The following is an 18,654-nucleotide window of genomic DNA, read 5'->3' on the forward strand; positions in this document are numbered from 1 at the left end:
ATGACTGTGAATGTAACTTTTAAAACACTTGGTAGTGGGCAAAGTACAGAGTACGTGCCCATGTGTTCTCAGTGATTAGACGAGGCCGGCCTCACTGTGAGACGCGCTGTGCCCTGTCCTGCTGCAGCTCCTCTCCCCATCTGTCTATTCACCAATCTTGCCATCTTCATTCACAACCTCCTTCCTTTTGGACTTTCTTTTCTTCACAGCTATGAAACCTACGTAGTCGAATATCACGATGCTTCTCCTGTAGGGAGTGTGATGAGGAGCAGAGTTTGGCTTTGGAGTGCTCGGAACCAGAGGAATTGCCGAGGACTCGGAGCCCAGCCCTGACCACTAGAGAGCCCACAACACAATGAACAAACTGAACTTCCATAACAACAGAGTCATGCAGGACCGCCGGAGTGTGTGTATTTTCCTTCCTAATGATGAATCTCTGAACATCATCATAAATGTGAGTAGATCCTACTTTAGAAATGTTTAAATGATGATGTTCCCACCAGTGGCCACATTCAAATTATGACTTGGCTAATGATGAGATCCTCGCAGAATGAGACTGTTAATAATGCTGGAGAATTGGGGTATTAAGGCTGTCTACACAGGTGTAAATTTGAATGATAGCTTAAGTTCAGCTGTCTTTAGCATTCTCTTGTCTGGTAAAATTAGAGAATATCTGTTACTATATTATATATAGAAAAATAAACACTTTGCTTTTTAAAAAAACTTTTATTGAAATATTTTTATGGCTATCTGAGTTTGCGTTTTAAATGCTTTTGAGTTGTCACCTACACGCATGAAATGGTAATACATAATTGCTGACTTTTTAACATGCATCTTGATCATTGTTTTGATGGTAGGCTGCAGCCTAAGTCTAGCCAATTTCAAGAATAGGCTGTGTATTTGCCCACTAAACTTGCTTATGGTTGATCAGCTGGAGTTAACTCTCTTAGTTAACCTGGACATTGAGGAATATAATACTTTTTCTCTTTTGTTTTTACTTTTAAAGTCGAGTATAATTTACTTACAGCAGAGTATAGGAATATCAAGTGTGCAGCTCTGACTTTTCCCCAGTGTGTACATCCAAGTAACCATCATTCAGCTTGAGATACAGTAGATTTCTAGTGCCTCAGAAAGATCTTTTGTGATCCCTCCTAATCAATAATCTCTACCAAAAGGTAATCTTTATTTCCACTTCTATCACATAGGGTAATTTTTTTATTTCTGAATTTCATGCAGCTAAAATTATGTGGTGTGCTCACTTTTATATCTGCCTATATTTTATATACTCAATATTTGGCCTGTGAAAGTTATCCAGGCTATTGCATGTGACAGTAATTCTTTTTTTCATTATTATATTTCATTGTATGAGTATGCCTAATTTCTTCTCCAGCTATTATTGATGGGTATTAGGTTATTTTAAGTTTTGGAGGTATTACAAATAAAACAGTCATGAACATTTTATGTATATACACATACGTATATGGGCTTCCCAGGTGGCTCAGTGGTAAAAGAATCAGCCTGCCAGTGTAGGAGACATGGGTTCAACCCGTGGGTCGGGAAGAAACCCTGGAGGAGGAAATGGCAACCCACTCCAGTATTCTTGCCTGGAGAATCCCATGGACGGGGGAGCCTCACGGGCTACTGTCCATGGAGTTGTAAGAGTCGAATGTGAGTTAGCGACTGAGCACACACACATGTATATACATGTCTGGACTTACACCTGGAAATGGACTGTGACTCATGATGTATGCATATGTTGAGCTTTGGTAGAGACTGCTGCACAGGCATGACTGATCACAGTCATGCTTAGCATTTGTCAACCCCTCCCTGTTGTCAGCTTTCATGTTCTTTCTTTGTATTCTGTTGGAATTAAGGGGAAAATTTCCTTAGTTCATCCCTTGAGTTAATTCTTCTTGCTACTGTATTTTTAACCCAATTGCCATATGAAAAGAATATTTCTAAATGTTATACTGAAGCTATATGACATTTAAATAGCTCCATTAAAAATTTAGAGGAAAAGATTCTGCTTATCATAATTATTTTGGTTTCATTCTGTCAGTCACCAGAGTTCCTTGATTTACTAATGTAGCCTTGTTTTTGCTTAAAGGAATTGTCTGAGTATCAAACCTGCCTATTGAGTGAATTTTATCAGTCTCTTAGGCAGAATTTCTATTGATTTAGCTCTTTTATACTCAGATTACCCAAAGTTGTTTTGGATGTGTGAAGTGATAAACTGTTATTATTCCAGCATTTGGTTTTTAAAACCTAGTTAAAATTGGCAACATTATCTCTCTTCTTCAGTATGGGCACTGTCAGAATATATTAAAAGATAATTTACATGTATACATGAATATGTTGTTTAAGTTCTTTGAACAGTTATATAGAGAAGGTATCAACTAAAATTTTTAAATATACATAAACATATAGTATAAGCACTTAAGAAACTTCTCTCAGTTCCATTTCTGCCTTTTCACCTGGTCAAATATGTCTAAATGTGTTCATATGTGTGCACACACATACAGTATATGGAACAAAATCTTACTGACCTCAGGTAAGCTAGAAGGAAGACTAATCTTATTTCATGAGGAATACTAGGAGCTGGCTATAATTTCCTAAGAAATTAATTTATACTGAAATCTCAGTTGAGGAAGATAGTTATGGAGAACAGACTGACAGGCAATCCGTTTGTTCCTATAGATCAGTATTTTACAACTTGATGTCTAAAAAATTATCTGGAGAGCTTGGTAAATACTCAGACTATTGGACTCCACTCCTTGGAGGTGCTGATCTAATAAGTCTAGGGTGGGACACAGGGATCTATGCTGAAATCCCTACTTCACATCTGCAACCTTGGGCAAAGTAGTTCTTGGCTTTGGTTTCCTCTTCTATAAAGTGGAAAGAGTCTGCTGTCCTCACAGGGACGTTGTGAGGATATAGAGACATAAGATGCTACATGCTTACGGCCGTGCGTGGCCTCAGTGAGTGGGCACTTAATAGAGTAGCACCTGTTCTCATTTCTTTGAGCTGTGTATGCTCGTTCTGTTAATGAAACTCAACTTCTGAACACCACGTAGACCTGTTCTTATTCCAGGGTACATGGAAAGCCCTGCCATGTCGACTCCTCATTAGCAAGCAAACTGCTGGACCAAAGGAGGGAGGAGGAGGAACTGGGTTAAGTAGCTTGGGGTCCCCTCACTGCTACAAAGCCAACCAGGGCTGCCAGAGGCCTGTCATTTTCTACAAAGTGTCATTTTTGTCTTCAGAAAATAGCAATGATGTTGGTAGAGTTGTGGTAGAACAGATTAACTATAAGAAAAACTTTCATTAATGGTCTCCTTTTTAAAAATCATTTCTAAACACTTCTTTTAAATGAAGAAAATTTATTCCCTGAGAAGTGTAATTGATAGAATATTGCCTTTCTGCATGGGGTAAATGTAGTTTTGATCATTTTTTATTTTCCATGAGTTGAAAAAATAGGGATTGTTCTAAATTATTTTAATCATCAGATAAATATTAAATACGGAAACTTGGAAATTTTTGGAAATAAAGTTATGTTAGTGTAGGAGTCACAAAATTTTTAAGTGATATAAACTGTGGCTAAGAGATATCTCTTCACTGAGACGTGAGTGAACAATTCTTTTTCTGTAGTATATTTTAGACCTTCTTGCTCAACAAGCCATTGACATTGAGAATTAGATGCTGTTTCTATTAAAAAGTTGCATACAAAGTATATTTTTAGATAATGCTTTCATTCTTATCCCTAATGCCTCATAGTCTATGGCACCTTTTAAAGTTCCTATTGCTCCTGAAGATTAAAGAACTTGAAAATTTTTAGTCAACTAAAACATAGCCTTCAAGACTCATAATATGCAAATGCAAAAAATTCAAAATTGTTTTCACAGTAGGTAAGACTTAAGAGCCACAGCCTTACTTACTTGCAGTTTTTAAATAGGAACATTGTCTTTCCTTGATAGTTGTTAAAGAGCTTTATTATGCTCCAGATACTTGATTTAAAACTAGTGGAACAATAATAATTATATAGGATGTATGGATGTATGGAGATTATTTGAACAACAGTTATACAGAGGTACAACATAGTTTATTTTGTATACAGCGTATGGTTTGGAATTTTTCTTTTAACTTTTTAATCATATTTTATCCAAAGTACTTTGTATATGACATTTTAAAATACAGTCAAAGCTAAAGATTAAAGTCCTAGACTTCTTTAAGTCTCAAATTTCTAGTATATAGTTCAGTTTTATTTAACCTTAAATACTTTTCCCATTACTTTATCATTTTCTTTGTTTAAGCTTATTTATAAAGTGTAGTTTCAGTAATACAGAACTCAAATCCAAAGTCTTTTTAGTGAATGAAGGTGACACTGATTTCCTGTTGGCAAATGTATCCCCTCAGTGGTGTTGGTGGACTGTGTATTGACACAAATTCTTGAGTGGCACAGTAGTAAATGATCTGCTCAATGGGCCAGAGTACTGTAGTCTGTAGTCATGGACCAGAAGGAAGGTAAGAAACCCACAGGAAATCAGGTCCTTGGCTTTCATTCATCAGACATTTATTGAATGCCTGCTGTATATTCTGAGTATAAAATAAGACATTGTCCCGGCTTCACGGAATTCCTGTTGCTTCTAAACAGCTGAAGCGGTGCTATTTGGCCTTACATAAATCCTTTTTGCACTTTCTAGTGGATAAGGCAGAGAAGGCAATGGCACCCCACTCCAGTACTCTTGCCTGGAAAATCCCGTGGATGGGGGAGCCTGGTAGGCTGCAGTCCATGGGTCCCTGAGAGTTGGACACAACTCAGTGACTTCACTTTCACTTTTCACTTTCATGCGTTAGAGAAGGAAATGGCAACCCACTCCCCTGTTCTTGCCTGGAGAATCCCAGGGACGGGGGAGCCTGGTGGACTGCTGTCTATTGAGTTGCACAGAGTCGGACACGACTGAAGCACCTTAGCAGCAGCAGCGGCAGTGGATAAGGCGCTTTAGATTGCCTGTGTTCTCAGTCTCTTAGTGTGTCTGACTCTTTGCAGTCCCATGGGCTGCAGCCTACTAGGCTGTTCTGTCCATGGGATTACCCGGGCAAGAACACTGGAGTGGGTTGCCATGCCCTCCCCCAGGGGATCGTCCCAACCCAGGGATTGAACTGCGCCTCCTGCATTGCAGGCAGTTTCTTTACTGCTGAGCCACTGTGAATTCACTATTCACATTAATAGTGAATGGGGAAAAGAGCCATAAACCTGTCTTTCTTACTCCAGTTGACATTGTCCCATTCTGAATTGTTTGACTTTCAGTTATTAAGAGATCTCAACATGTTTTATTTTCTGAATCTAAGTTATATATTAAAGTATGATAAAAAATCATTAATTCAAAGTTAACTAATTTAAGATTTGTAATCATTAAAACTGTAACTGGCATGATTATTGAAGAAAGAAGTTGCAAGTTACTGGTACAAATATGAGGGGAAATGTCACACATAATATAATGAACTGTTAGGTTGCACATATTTTAATAATATTTACATACAAAAATATTATAATACACAACTGAGCAAAGTTCTGAGTTACTCTCTCTGTTAATACTAACTATATGACTTCAGGCTCTCTGGGTTTTCTTTTATATGTCTGTCAAATGAAGAAATTGACCTATATGGTCTCAATGTCAATCCCAACACCGATAAGCTTTAGTGATTCTGAGTTCAACAAGGCAGACTCATTACAATTATGTGTCCCCCAAAATACTTCATTCAGTATTTGAAAAGTCAATAAAACTGTGTCTTTTAAAGACTGTTTTATCTTTCAGCATGTGACTTTTCAGAATAACTTAACCTTAACTCCATGTTCCAAATTAAGATGATTTTATTATTATAACTAGGACTCAGAAAAGAACCTGGTTTAGTACTTAAAAAATATGTCAATGAAAGTGATTGATTAAAGTAAATAAAAGCTAGGTATTCACTCATTGTGTGGTATATGAGCATTTTGTTTAAACCACCATGACGAAAACGTTCCTTGTAAAAATACTTGCCAAATTAGTAATTTTGATAATTAATAATTTCGATCATTTGATTAGATTATTTTGGTTTCCTTCTGAAATACATATTTATCGTGCACCATGGCTACAGAGTAAGGCCTTGTCCATGTGTCCTAGGATTTGTGAGTCTTGTACAAGATTGCACTGGTACTTTATCACCATGTTGTAGAAATTTCTATTGTGATCATCGTTACTGAAACAGCTGTCGTGATTTCCATAAACCAACTGTTGTTTTGCTAGTGTCAGCTTGTCCCTTCGGCATATATTTAGGATGCATTACATTGCCTGGTTGTGGCTCACTGTTTGGACTTGGCTGAATTATTAAGTTGTGTTTGTTTTATTTTTGTCTTTTTTCCCATAGGTCAAAATTCTGTGTCACCAGTTACTGGTCCAGGTGTGTGACCTACTCAGGCTAAAGGACTGTCACCTCTTTGGACTCAGTGTTATACAAAGTAAGTCTCAGGCCCATCTCTGATGGAGTTAGCCAACTGTCCCTAAGGAAATGGCATTTTATAGCTGTAATTAATTGAGCGTATTGTTATGTAATTGTGATTGTCAAAGTACTTGTAATCATGGCTTTTAATCTAGTATTCATATTTTAAACTCAACTGTTGTGTATTTCTTCTATGATTTAGAATTTTAGGTCTTGAATTTATTATCATTTGAACTCAAAAACTGGTTCCTCTTTACAAGTCTAGATTTTGTGCATTTGCTATTTTATGTTTTAATGAACCCAACTTGATTTTTGTTTCTTTGCACTATAGGAAATTACCTTGGTTATTTTTGTAATTTAATTTGTTTTGTAATTTTTGACATTAAAAGACATGTAGACATAATAAACCTGACTTTTCTCTATTCCAATTCTCTTACTGTTGAAGATATAGTATAACAAAATGATCTATTAATTTACTCTTATTTTCTTTTTTTCCTTCCTTTATCCCTTCTCTTTTTTTTCCAGTCAAAACATATAACTTGGAGATATGGGATCGGTTTCTTCTGTATACTTTACATGGAGAAGATTTTCAAGTAAAGGGCTCCATATAAGTTTTCTATGCCAGTGACACCTTAGTTAGAGTTAAGTTCCCAGAGTTTAAGTGTAGCCATTCCTTAAAACTTTTTTCTTTCAAATCATACTTTAAAATTTCTCTAATTTAGTCTTCTAGATGCCACAAAACCTTTCAGATCTTTGCTCAGTTTTTCAGGGAAACCTTTTTTGTGAAATGTAGCTGTATTTTGTGTTTGGATATGAATTATTTTCCACTACTGAAATTGATTTCAATTTAAAGGTTTATGATATCTTGATAATCTGGTTAGTACCATAAAATGCTCAGATCTCCCAAATTGGAAAGTGTATTATGATGAGCTAATCAATAAGTTCAGCTCCAAAATGTGAGCTGTTTTCATTTATCTAAAAAAACCACTCTGAAGAGGCCAGAGACCATGGAACAGGGAACACATCAAGAAGAAAGAAACCATCCGTATGTCTTTTTTGGAGAAATGTCTGTTTAGTTCTTTGGCCCATTTTTTGATTGGGTCATTTATTTTTCTGGAATTGAGCTGCAGGAGTTGCTTGTATATTTTTGAGATTAGTTCTTTGTCAGTTGCTTCATTTACAAAACCACAATGAGGTACCACTTCACACCAGTCAGAATGGCTGCTATCCAAAAGTCTACAAGCAATAAGTGCTGGAGAGGGTGTGGAGAAAAGGGAACCCTCTTACACTGCTGGTGGGAATGCATACTAGTACAGCCACTATGGAGAACAGTGTGGAGATTCCTTAAAAAACTGGAAATAGAACTGCCTTATGACCCAGCAATCCCACTGCTGGGCATACACACCGAGGAAGCCAGAATTGAAAGAGACACGTGTACCCCAATGTTCATTGCAGCACTGTTTGTAATAGCCAGGACATGGAAGCAACCTAGATGTCCATCAGCAGATGAATGGATAAGAAAGCTGTGGTACATAGACACAATGGAGTATTACTCAGCCACTAAAAAGAATACATTTGAATCAGTTCTAATGAGGTGGATGAAACTGGAGCCTATTATACAGAGTAAAGTAAGCCAGAAAGAAAAACACCAATACAGTATACTAACGCATATATATGGAATTTAGAAAGATAGTAATGATACCCCCTTATGCAAGACAGCAAAAGAGACACAGATGTAAAGAACAGTCTGTTGGACTCTGTGGGAGAGGGCGAGGGTGGGATGATTTGGGAGAATGGCATTGAAACATGTATCATATCATATAGGAAACAAATCCCCAGTCTAGGTTCGATGCAGGATACAGGATGCTTGGGGCTGGTGCACTGGGATGACCCAGAGGGATGGTATAGGGAGGGAGGTGGGAGGGGGTTCAGGATGGGGAACACATGTACACACGTGGCAGATTCATGTTGATGTATGGCAAAATCAATACAATATTGTAAAGTAATTAACCTCCAATTAAAATAAATAAATTTATATTTAAAGAAAAGAAGAAAGGAACCAACCATTTGCTCTTCAGTTTCTTCCTGTGATAGTGGAAGCAGTAAAAACACAAATGCTCAGCTCCATATTCATATTAGTACACACCTCAGTCATTCTGTCAAGGAAGAGCCTGGGGGAAATAAGATGCCCTACAGAGTTAATTCTTCTTACTTCAACTACAGGCAGACTGTTGATCTTTGCTGTTCAGCAAGTCAGTCTCATAAAATCAGTTTCCTTGGTTTTCAAAATAAGAGTTTTTGAGATGTGTTTTTTAGAAGAGAGATTGCAGGACGGTCCAAGAACTTTGGAACAGGCATCAGATGACCTGGTTCTGATTCAGGTTCTACCACTAGCTAGCTATGTGGCTTTAGACATGTCCCTTGCCTTCTCTCCATTTCAGTTTTCTCTCATGTCAAATAGAAATCACTGCTTCACCTGCTTTGCAGGACTGATGTGTGCTTGAGAAAGTATACAGCTCTGGTCAAACTGCCAGATGGAGAAACATAGTGGTAGTTTAAAAAACTATGCTTGTGCCATTATGGCGAGCAGTCTCAGTTGTATTCATTATGTTGCTTCTTCAGACAGGAACGCAAGGCAAAAACAAATCAGTTTCAACAGGAAGGTTGTCTGATCTTGTCCATTTCATGTTTAATTGGTAACATAGTAGAAATGGGAGATGATTTTAGTTCATGTGATAAATGGATTTTAGTGGCATTTTCTTATCTCTCGGACTTCTTTGCCCCTTTCATCCACACTTCGTTGACTTATTATGACATTCATTGACAAAGAGTGGCTTTACCCTTCCTATTCTAGTCAAACGTTTGACTTGTTCTGTCAAACTCCAATATTCAGTCATGAGTGACAGTGTGGGCGTGTGTTATTCTTGGAGTAGTCAAAAAGAGACACTTTTCTTCCACAACAAGTACATTTTTATGCAGGACTTTCCATGAGCATGACCCCAGGGTGATGGTGAAGGAGTTTAAAAAAAAAAATTTTGAAAACTTTGTACAAGATAGGAATACTTTTCATATGAAATCTCTCTCTTTAAAAGAGTCCATTTGGGAAATCTGAAAATTTTTACACTTTTTACCAGCTAGTTTTCACGTTTAGATCATTTTTACATGAGTTACTTAGCAGTCTTATTTTCTGCTCATCTTAAGAACATCATTCCCTTGAAGAAATATTTTGGCATCCATTCTTTTTTTACATAAGATTATTTTTTTCTTCCCACAAGATCAACCCCAAAAGCAGAGCAAGTAACGCTTTATCATTTTGTCATTCTGTGTTTTATGTGGATAGCACAGAGAAGGAATAGTATTAGAGACTTCTCTTCACAAAACACATGGGTCAAGCTCCTCACTTGGAAACAAATCGGTTATCATCAGTTTTTTTTAGTTTCTTACATAGCAATTAAGATGCTGTTTCTGCCCTTTTTTATTACTTTGCACTTATGAGATGGCTCCTCTGTGAACCAAACAAAAGCATGTTTTTCTAAGACTGAGTAATACCACAGTGTTGGAGGTTAAACTATAAGTTATAATGACCATGGGAACTAAGTAAAAGCAAGAATAGAAATCTAATATTTCTTCTAAATGTTAACATTTTCAATGATACATGTTCTGTATTGCAAAAGCAAAATAATAATGTCATTAATAGCTATCTCACAGAACCTTATATCTTTTTATGTTTTCAGTTTTCTTGGTGATATGTGTGTTTAGAGTACATTCAGAAAGCCTGAGGCTTTTTTTGAAAAACCCATTTCTTTGTATATTCTTTTCTTTAAAAAAAATCTATCCTTTATCACCTGGTCTCCTTTTTTTTTTAATGTGCAGATAATGAACACGTGTATATGGAGTTGTCACAAAAGCTTTATAAGTATTGTCCAAAAGAATGGAAGAAAGAGGCCAGCAAGGTACGACAATACGAAGTCACTTGGGTGAGATTACATTTATCAGCAAAATTATTTTGATTTTTTAAAAAGGTTTATTTTAGCTGTTATACATTAGGAAAACATCTTAACACTTTATATAGTAAAGATTTGGAAAGGGATATGAATTATAAGTTCTAAAATATCACATTAGTGAAGGATTAATAGCTTATAGCATGTAGCAAAAGATTTTTAACATCTGCTAAAATAATATTAGACAACAACTTTTCCATAACCTTGGGATAATGTTTTGAAATGAAAATCATGGGGAAAGTATTTGTTCCTCTTCTTTAGCCACATTAGTTGTCAAAACTGTCTAGAAATTATTAGTCATTTTAAAATCTGCTTTTACTATCTTTGAACTGATATTTTATTACTTTATTGAACCCTTGCCTTGCATTTGCATAGGAGAGCGTTCACTAGGAACTTACCTAGTGTTCTCAAGATCACCCTCACAAAACAGTAATAATCCCCAGTGTGTAATCCTTGATCCTCCGATTTGTATTTAAGAATTCTTGGAGTAAACTGAAGGCTACTTCAAAGCCAACTACAAAGTAAGGAACATGAATGTCTAAATAAACAAACAGCATGTTAGAATTTGGTATGTGGAATGTCAGAGGAACAGGAGAACATTGTAATGAGGAGCAAATGGTCACCACAGGGGACAGAGCTGGGAGAGGAGCTGGATCTCAGCTAGAACTTTCCTCTGGCATTTATTTTTATCTTCCCTTATGTTGTCACTGGTATTACAGTGAATGAGTATCAGATAGTGATGATGCTTTATAACTTCCTGTTTCTGCATGGACAACTTTATACCTACTGGACGCCCCTACTCATTAGAAGTAAATCAAACCTTTCCGTGTCTAAAAGGTGTCTTAAAAATGATATTTGTTGTTTTTGAAACCCACTTTTGAAGTAACTAAAAACAGCCTGATTTTTACATGTGTCTTTGTTTAGGGAATTGATCAGTTTGGACCTCCTATGATCATCCACTTCCGTGTGCAGTATTATGTGGAAAATGGCCGATTGATCAGGTATGAGGACAACGAGCAATTCCAAACCTTTCATTTTCCACAGTACTCATCTTCTAACGTATCAAATAAAGTACTTGTGTTTATTGTTGTTCTCCACCTGCTAGAATATAAAAGAGAAGGAGATTTTCTTTTTTAATTAATTTACTTGGCTGCACAGGGTCTTAGCTGCAGCACACAAGCTCTGAGTTTCAGCTTGTGGGATCTTAGTTCCCTGACTAGGGATCAAACCTGGACCTGCTGCATTGGGAGCACAGAGTCTTAACCACTGGACCATCAGGGAAGTCCCAAGAACAGGGTTTTTTTTAAAAAAAACACTTTTGCACACACATGTATCTTCAGTCCCTAAAACAGAGGTGACAGTAGACACTCAATACATACTTGTTGATGAACGAGTGGTAATGTTAGACTATCAGTGAAGCTGTTAACAGTATCACAGCTCACATTGTCTCTACTCCACATTTTCCATAACAGATCAGTCACTGAAAAGGTACTTCCTTTAAGGAAGAACTAGCACTTTTGTGAAAAGAGGAGAGGTTGGTTAATGCATTGTATTCTTTTCTGGTGGTGGGGTGAGAAAAGGGACAGCAGCGAGAACTCTGTCCTATAAAAATGCATGGGTGTTTATATCGCCTGGTTTTCTTTTCACCTTTGGGGTCTTGCTTCTGTTCTTGGCAGTATCTTTAAAGCTAAGATTACACCCAGTGGAGCTATCCTGTGAGAATCTTAGATGCAGTTCAGCAAGGGCAGGTAACATTCCTTTTCTGGAGGTGGGTGCCTGAATACTACTCTGCACATGATACAGACCCAGAAGTCACCAGTTCAGAAGCTCAGATTAACATTTTTATGCAAGGATTCAGTGCTGGAAGACTTTCAGAGGTGATTTTGTCACCTGGTAGAAATTAATAGAAATGTGAACTCTGTGTTTCACTTACTTATTTTTAAATTTTGAGAAACCCCATGTAAAAGGGACAAAGATACATTTAACTAATGAGTTGAATCTGAGATTTGCTCTTAATATTTATATTATTGCCACATGCAAATTAAAAAGTAAAAAATATGAGCCCATAAAGGATGTTTTTAAAGGCAGAGAAACCTTTTTAGTTATTCTCAGTTTGTATAAAATCTTTACTCAGTGTACTTAATTGGAATGGAATGTGCTGGAAAGAAGAAAAATATAGTATTGAGCCACTAATTAGCCCCCTGGGACTAATGAATGTTTCATTAACCCCTATACTTCTGCCCTTTTCTCCAGTGATGAGCTAGTCCAAACGCTGTGTACTCAGCATTATACAAAGAAGTGCTCTAAAAAGTACTTTGTCCCAAGGGGAAAAAATTACATAAATGCTTTATTTTTAAATTCTTTATTCTTAAACATGATCTTGGTTAAAATAAACCCGTATGTTTTTATTATCATCAACTAATGAGCTATGAATCTCAGGTAAACATTCAACCTAAAATAATAGGGAGGCAAATACTCATTAAATATATAACACAAACACACACATTTTTTTTCCCCTTGCATTTTTACTTTGATCACAGAGGTGTCCTGTTTGCCTGTGACATTTTTTGGAGCTTGGCTATGTTTTTACCCAGTCAGCACTCTTTCGTGTATTTAATGGGGACTATATTTATTTCTGACCTCAACAGATTGTAATGAGTGCACTATTACTGTTTCCGTTTGTGAGGACTATCATGATTTTGTGGCATGTACCTATAAAAGCACACCCATAAAGTAACATCTGCTTAATTTTTTTTAAAAAAAAGGATTTTAAGAGAGTTTTCAGTTCATTCATTTTTAGAGAGACAAAAACTATAGTCAAGCAAATTTTTTCTAGTAGAGCATATAAATAGAAATATTTTTTAAAGGGCCTAATGTATTTGTAATTTGCTCAAATGAAAAACAAAACGAAAAAGGACGCATGACATTAAAACCAGGATTGTCCCCAGATTTGTCCTTATTTATGTATGTGCAACATCATGGTAGCAGAGTTATTTTAATACAGACAACGAATGCCTAGATTTCTCTTCTAATACTTGTTCAACGTAGTAGTTATTTACCACATTGGAGTGGCGTGATTCAGATCTTGTTTCCATCCTCTGAATGAATCGAATGCCGCAGGCCTCAGGAAATGTTGCTTTTGCAGTCTGGGTCCTCTGGCCTGAGGTCCTGTCTCCGGAGGCCTGAGGGAAGCAGCGATCAGGCAGCAATCAGGCATTGACACAGCCTCCCCCTCTTCAGCAAGTGAGGCGGGGGAGCAGGAGGGGGCAGAGCAGAAGAGCTCCCGTCCCCAGATGGGCAGCAGGATTTGCGCTCTGTTTATATGCATTTAGATTGTTCCGTCAAAATGTGAGTTCCGCTTTCTTTTATTTTCCTAGTGACAGAGCAGCAAGATACTATTATTACTGGCACCTGAGAAAACAAGTTCTTCATTCGCAGTGTGTGCTCCGAGAGGAGGCCTACTTCCTGCTGGCAGCCTTTGCACTGCAGGCTGATCTTGGGAACTTCAAAAGGAATAAGCACTATGGAAAATACTTTGAGCCCGAGGCTTACTTCCCATCTTGGGTAGGCACTGTTTTCAGATCTAAAGCATTTTCTCTAGCACATTTCTAGTTCATTGTTCTAGTTCGATAGAGACATATCGACCCCTAAAATGTCTACCCTCTATGTTAGATACATTGTGAGGCGCAATGGCAATGACAAAGAAACCAGTAGCGACCAGAAATAGTCAAGCTACTCATGCAGCTTCAAGAACTGGGAAGCTAGGTGTTTGATGGCCCACACACCCTCCATGACACCCGGGTACACTTTCCACACTTGAGAGCGTGGCACACACAGTCTCTCCACCAACTCGACCTGTACATAGGTAATGAGGAAGAGGATGGCTGTCCATCCTAAAGATGCTGGAACTGGGAATTTGTCAGCCTTCTTTTGAGATTTACTCAGCCTTGACTTTCTTATTTACTCTCAATTCAAGCAGCATTTTTCCCCTCAGAAGGAGAAAAACACTATTCTTTAAAAAGTGACGTCATTCACAACTTTTCCTGTGCTGAGAAAACAAATATAAGTGAACAGCTAGTGTTGACCACCATCTCCTTCACCATCAAAAGAGGAGCCACCCCCTTCCTTCAGCAAGAAAATGTAGGTTATTTGAGCACTGACTGTCTCAGCCACCCTTCCTCCACCGTACTCTGCTGACATCACTTCCCGTTCTTCCTCCAGGTCTCTGCTGAGGCATCTCTCTCTTCTATATCTTCAGCCTCTACTCGAACTAACTCCTCTTAAGTTAGAACATACTTCAGTTCACACCTTCCTATCTTCAGGGGAGGAAGGAGGGAGGGAAAGAAGAGCTACCAATCTCTCCTTCCCTTCTCAGTAAAGCTTCTTGAAAAAGTGATGTAAATTTGATATTTTAGCATCTTTACTTCGACACGTACTCCTCAAGCATCATCTCTCTGCCGTCTTTCCTCACCAGCCCCTCCACTCATGGCATTGTCCTTAAGGCCACCAGTGACCTGTAAGTTGCCAAGTCCAGTGGACACTTTTCACATCTTTTCCTGGGTTTCTCTGCTGTGATTGACACTTAGTCACTCCTATCCCAGGAGATCTCCAAATTGATGCTTTTTACAACCACTTATGTGCTGGCACCTCCCGAATCTTTTCTCTCCCTTATGTCTGTAGGTCAGATGTTTACCCATAGGCACCTCAAATTCGCAGTGCCCCAGGTCAGATGATCTGCTTCCACCTCAGTTCTGTGTGCTCCTAGCTCCATGTTCACAACCTCAGCCAGTGGCCCTGGTCACCTAGAAACTTAAGACTCATTCAGGCTCTTCCTTAACACTCTTCTTTTACCTTGCCCCATCTGATCAGGAGAACATCCTCTAATACAAACCCTTGATTCCCCATCCCTCAACTTAGGAAATAAAATTCTCTTGTATTTTTGTTGCTGTTAACTTCCTAAACATTACTGCATCCCCACCCCAACCCAGATCATGATTCCTCCCATTTCCCAGGTGCCAGCTCTCGTCAGCACTCACCAGTGGACACTTGTCGCTGCTCCAGGCTTTACTTCACAGCTTGCAGAGAAGTCAATTTTGCTTCTGATTTAAACCTTCACCTGCAGAGTGAAACCCTGAGTGCCAAACATGACCTAGGAACTTCTCAGCTCATGGTCCCTGCCAGATTTTGCACCTTCCTCCCTGGCTGTCCTGCACCTCGTGTGTTGTGCTCCGGCAGCACTCAGCACTATTGTGTCTCCACAACTCCTGTCTTTGTGCACTTTGGGCCTTTCTGCCTGCAGCTTCTTTAGCTAGTGAGGCACCCTCCCTGTTTTACCTGGCTACTCCTGCTCATCGGCCCAGATGTGTTCTCTGGATGGACTATCTAGGTGCCTAGGGCCCTTCCTCTGGGCTCAATAAGACCCTGAACAAAAGTATTTTATTTTCAAATATTCTGCTTATCTCTTGCACCCAGTAATCTGAGTGTTTCTTAAGATATCCTAAAGAACAGGTGTAAACCTTTTCTGTTTCTTCGGCATTTCACATCGTGGTACTCAATACAAGCTTTTTTTCATGGACTGACTGTGTTTCAGTTGTTGAAGAAAAACCACAGAGGGCATCAAGCTATTACATAGCAGTGCCTGTGGGACCAAAAGTAGCCAGTATTTCCATTCTCTAGTTATTGTCAGGTTCTCATGGACTCTTGGTCTTTAAGGCAGAGCTTCCCAATTAGTGTGCCATGGCGCCCAGGGTGCCGAGAGACCAGCTTCCTTGACCCTTGTGATCACCAGAACCACCTATTATATATACTTCACTGCCCTTTTAAATACTATTTTCTATGGGTTCTTTGACCTGAAAAAGGTTGGTAAGTACTGATTTAAATGATCTTCATGTAAAAAGAATCTAGAAAGAAAAAATCTTTAACGAGTTATCAGCAAAACTTGATTATTGGGCAATAATTCATCATGTTTAATTCTCCTTAAAATATTCATAGGAAGAAAAATATGTCAATAACTATATAAAAACTGATAAAACTAAAAATTCTCTAATTTTTAAATTCTGATCATTTTGAGCACTAAAAATACTTTTTGTTCACTTTGCATACTTCTTTCCATCTCTTATAATCTTCATGAAATCAGCTAAGACTTATAACTTATCAACACCTTTTTTTTGAGCCTGTAGCTACTGGACCCTATATTTTTGAAATCTGAAAGCTTAGGCTACTGCCTGATGAAAGCTGAAGTTGCAGTAAATTGAAATGAATATTTGAGTGAAATTGTTTTCTCCTAAGCATTTGAGTAGAGTGTTCATATCAGCCTCTTATGCAGAAACCAGAAATGTTTCTAAGAATTCCTTGCAGTCCTCTGCCTTCTTTGGATTAACATTGAGAGCCTCCCACTTTGTGGCTGTAATTTTAGGAGAGTTAAGTAGGATCCAGAACCTGAAGATGTGCTAACAGTAGCTGTATTTCATAGTACCAATAATTCTGCAAGTATAAACAATGATGTGGACAAAATTGTGCAAGTTTGCATGGTTTTTCTTTGTTAGTGATTTTAAAGCCAAGAGAACATATTTTTCCCATTTCTTATGATTTTTCTTCTTAGATATGAAGTACTGCAGCTAAACTGGCTCTGTACCTTCTACTATTAGCTTGTTCAGCCTAGTAACGTCACAGATGGTCAAAAGAGAATCAGTGTGAGAATTTCCTAGTGGAAATCAGCCAGTTTCAAGGGCCTATTTTCGGTTCTCGGCCTTTCATCATTTGTGGGGTGAGGGTCGTGTTATACTTGAATCCTTCCAACAAATGTTGCATTGCGCTCCCCTTGTATCCCAACAGGTTGTTTCCAAGAGAGGGAAGGACTACATCCTGAAGCACATTCCAAACATGCACAAAGATCAGTTTGCACTGACAGCTTCTGAGGCTCATCTTAAATATATCAAAGAGGCTGTCCGACTGGATGACGTCGCTGTTCACTACTACAGACTGTATAAGGTACAAAACTGCAGTAAGTCTGCAGCTGTATCTTCTTGATCGGGAGACGTTTTTTTTTTTTTTAAGTTTTGGTTGTTTTTAAAAGAACTTTTATTTGAACTGCTGTTTGTCGTCATAAGTCAGTCTTGGAGTCAGTGATGTTTTTCTCTGGGCCTGGAAGCAGGAGTGAGTCTTTTTCATGGTTCTGATATTGAGATGACAAGTGGCTGTAATTGTGCTTTTGATTTTTCAGTGATTATGAAATAGTTATTCTCCTCCTTCCCAAATCTGCATTTCTGCCTTGGGGAGTAATGTTTACTACTTCTTTGAACAGTGATTATTTAATAAGTGAAGCCACACCTGCATTGTATCCATTAGTAATAAGAGCACCACCACAGCAGCTAATGTTTATTGAGTTTTGTATTTATGGGAACACTTCATATCTATCCTTTCTTAAAAAATACTCATAACTCTATAAAATAGGACTGTAATCTTCATTTTATAATCAGGGATACATACCAAAGATCACAAAACTAGTAAACGGCAGGAGTCAACCCATGTCTGTTTACAAGAACCTTTGTGCCTGAATCACTGACTTCCTTGCTTCTCTTACTCTGGTTTGTTCCTTCTTTTGTCCTGTGTCCTCGTGTTCTGTGTTCTTGTGTCTCTAGCCTCATTTTTCCATTCTGAGTCAGAGGTCACACATCCAAATAATAACTGGGGCGGGTCTCGCAGAGAATCACTGGCAAAACTGTTCACCACATTCTGTCTTCTCTCCCTCTTCTCAGCCACACTCCTCTCACTTTTCCACAAGTATCACTTCCATGGTAAGAACCCCTAGGTTCCCACCTGAGTATCCAAAGGCATGTTTATTCTCCTACCAAACAGGATGAGGTGGTTCAGAGTGTGGTCTCTTGTATCCAGCTTGCTGGGATTAAATCCCAGCTTCAGCCCTTACTGGGTAACCTTAGGCATGTTACTGTGCTTTGGTTTCCCCACAGATAAATGGAGATGGTAACAAACCCAATAAATTCTGAGGTTTATTAAAGACTAAAGGAATTAGTGGGTGAAAAGTGCACACATTAAGTATGATGTTAAACGTGTTTCTGTTACCACCATCTTTGTTATTGTTAGGTTTGTTATCTCTGCTACACCCTTGTGGTAAGATAAGCATAATTAGGCCATTAGAAACTGGACCATAGAT

At 38.1% G+C, this 18,654-nt stretch overlaps 1 protein-coding gene across 1 annotated transcript in view; it reads left to right on the plus strand.

The window, feature by feature from the left end:
* The first annotated feature begins 355 nt into the window (after positions 1 to 355).
* FRMD6 (FERM domain containing 6) overlaps positions 356 to 18,654 on the plus strand; it is a 36,165-nt gene continuing 17,866 nt past the window's right edge. Inside the window, exons 1-6 of the mRNA XM_052647042.1 lie at positions 356 to 454; positions 6,409 to 6,499; positions 10,354 to 10,433; positions 11,406 to 11,482; positions 13,859 to 14,045; positions 17,316 to 17,471. Coding sequence (XP_052503002.1) covers positions 356 to 454; positions 6,409 to 6,499; positions 10,354 to 10,433; positions 11,406 to 11,482; positions 13,859 to 14,045; positions 17,316 to 17,471 — 690 coding nt within the window. The remainder of the gene's footprint in view (positions 455 to 6,408; positions 6,500 to 10,353; positions 10,434 to 11,405; positions 11,483 to 13,858; positions 14,046 to 17,315; positions 17,472 to 18,654) is intronic.

The sequence above is a fragment of the Budorcas taxicolor genome, chromosome 10, assembly GCF_023091745.1.
Source record: "Budorcas taxicolor isolate Tak-1 chromosome 10, Takin1.1, whole genome shotgun sequence".
NCBI lineage: Eukaryota > Metazoa > Chordata > Mammalia > Artiodactyla > Bovidae > Budorcas > Budorcas taxicolor.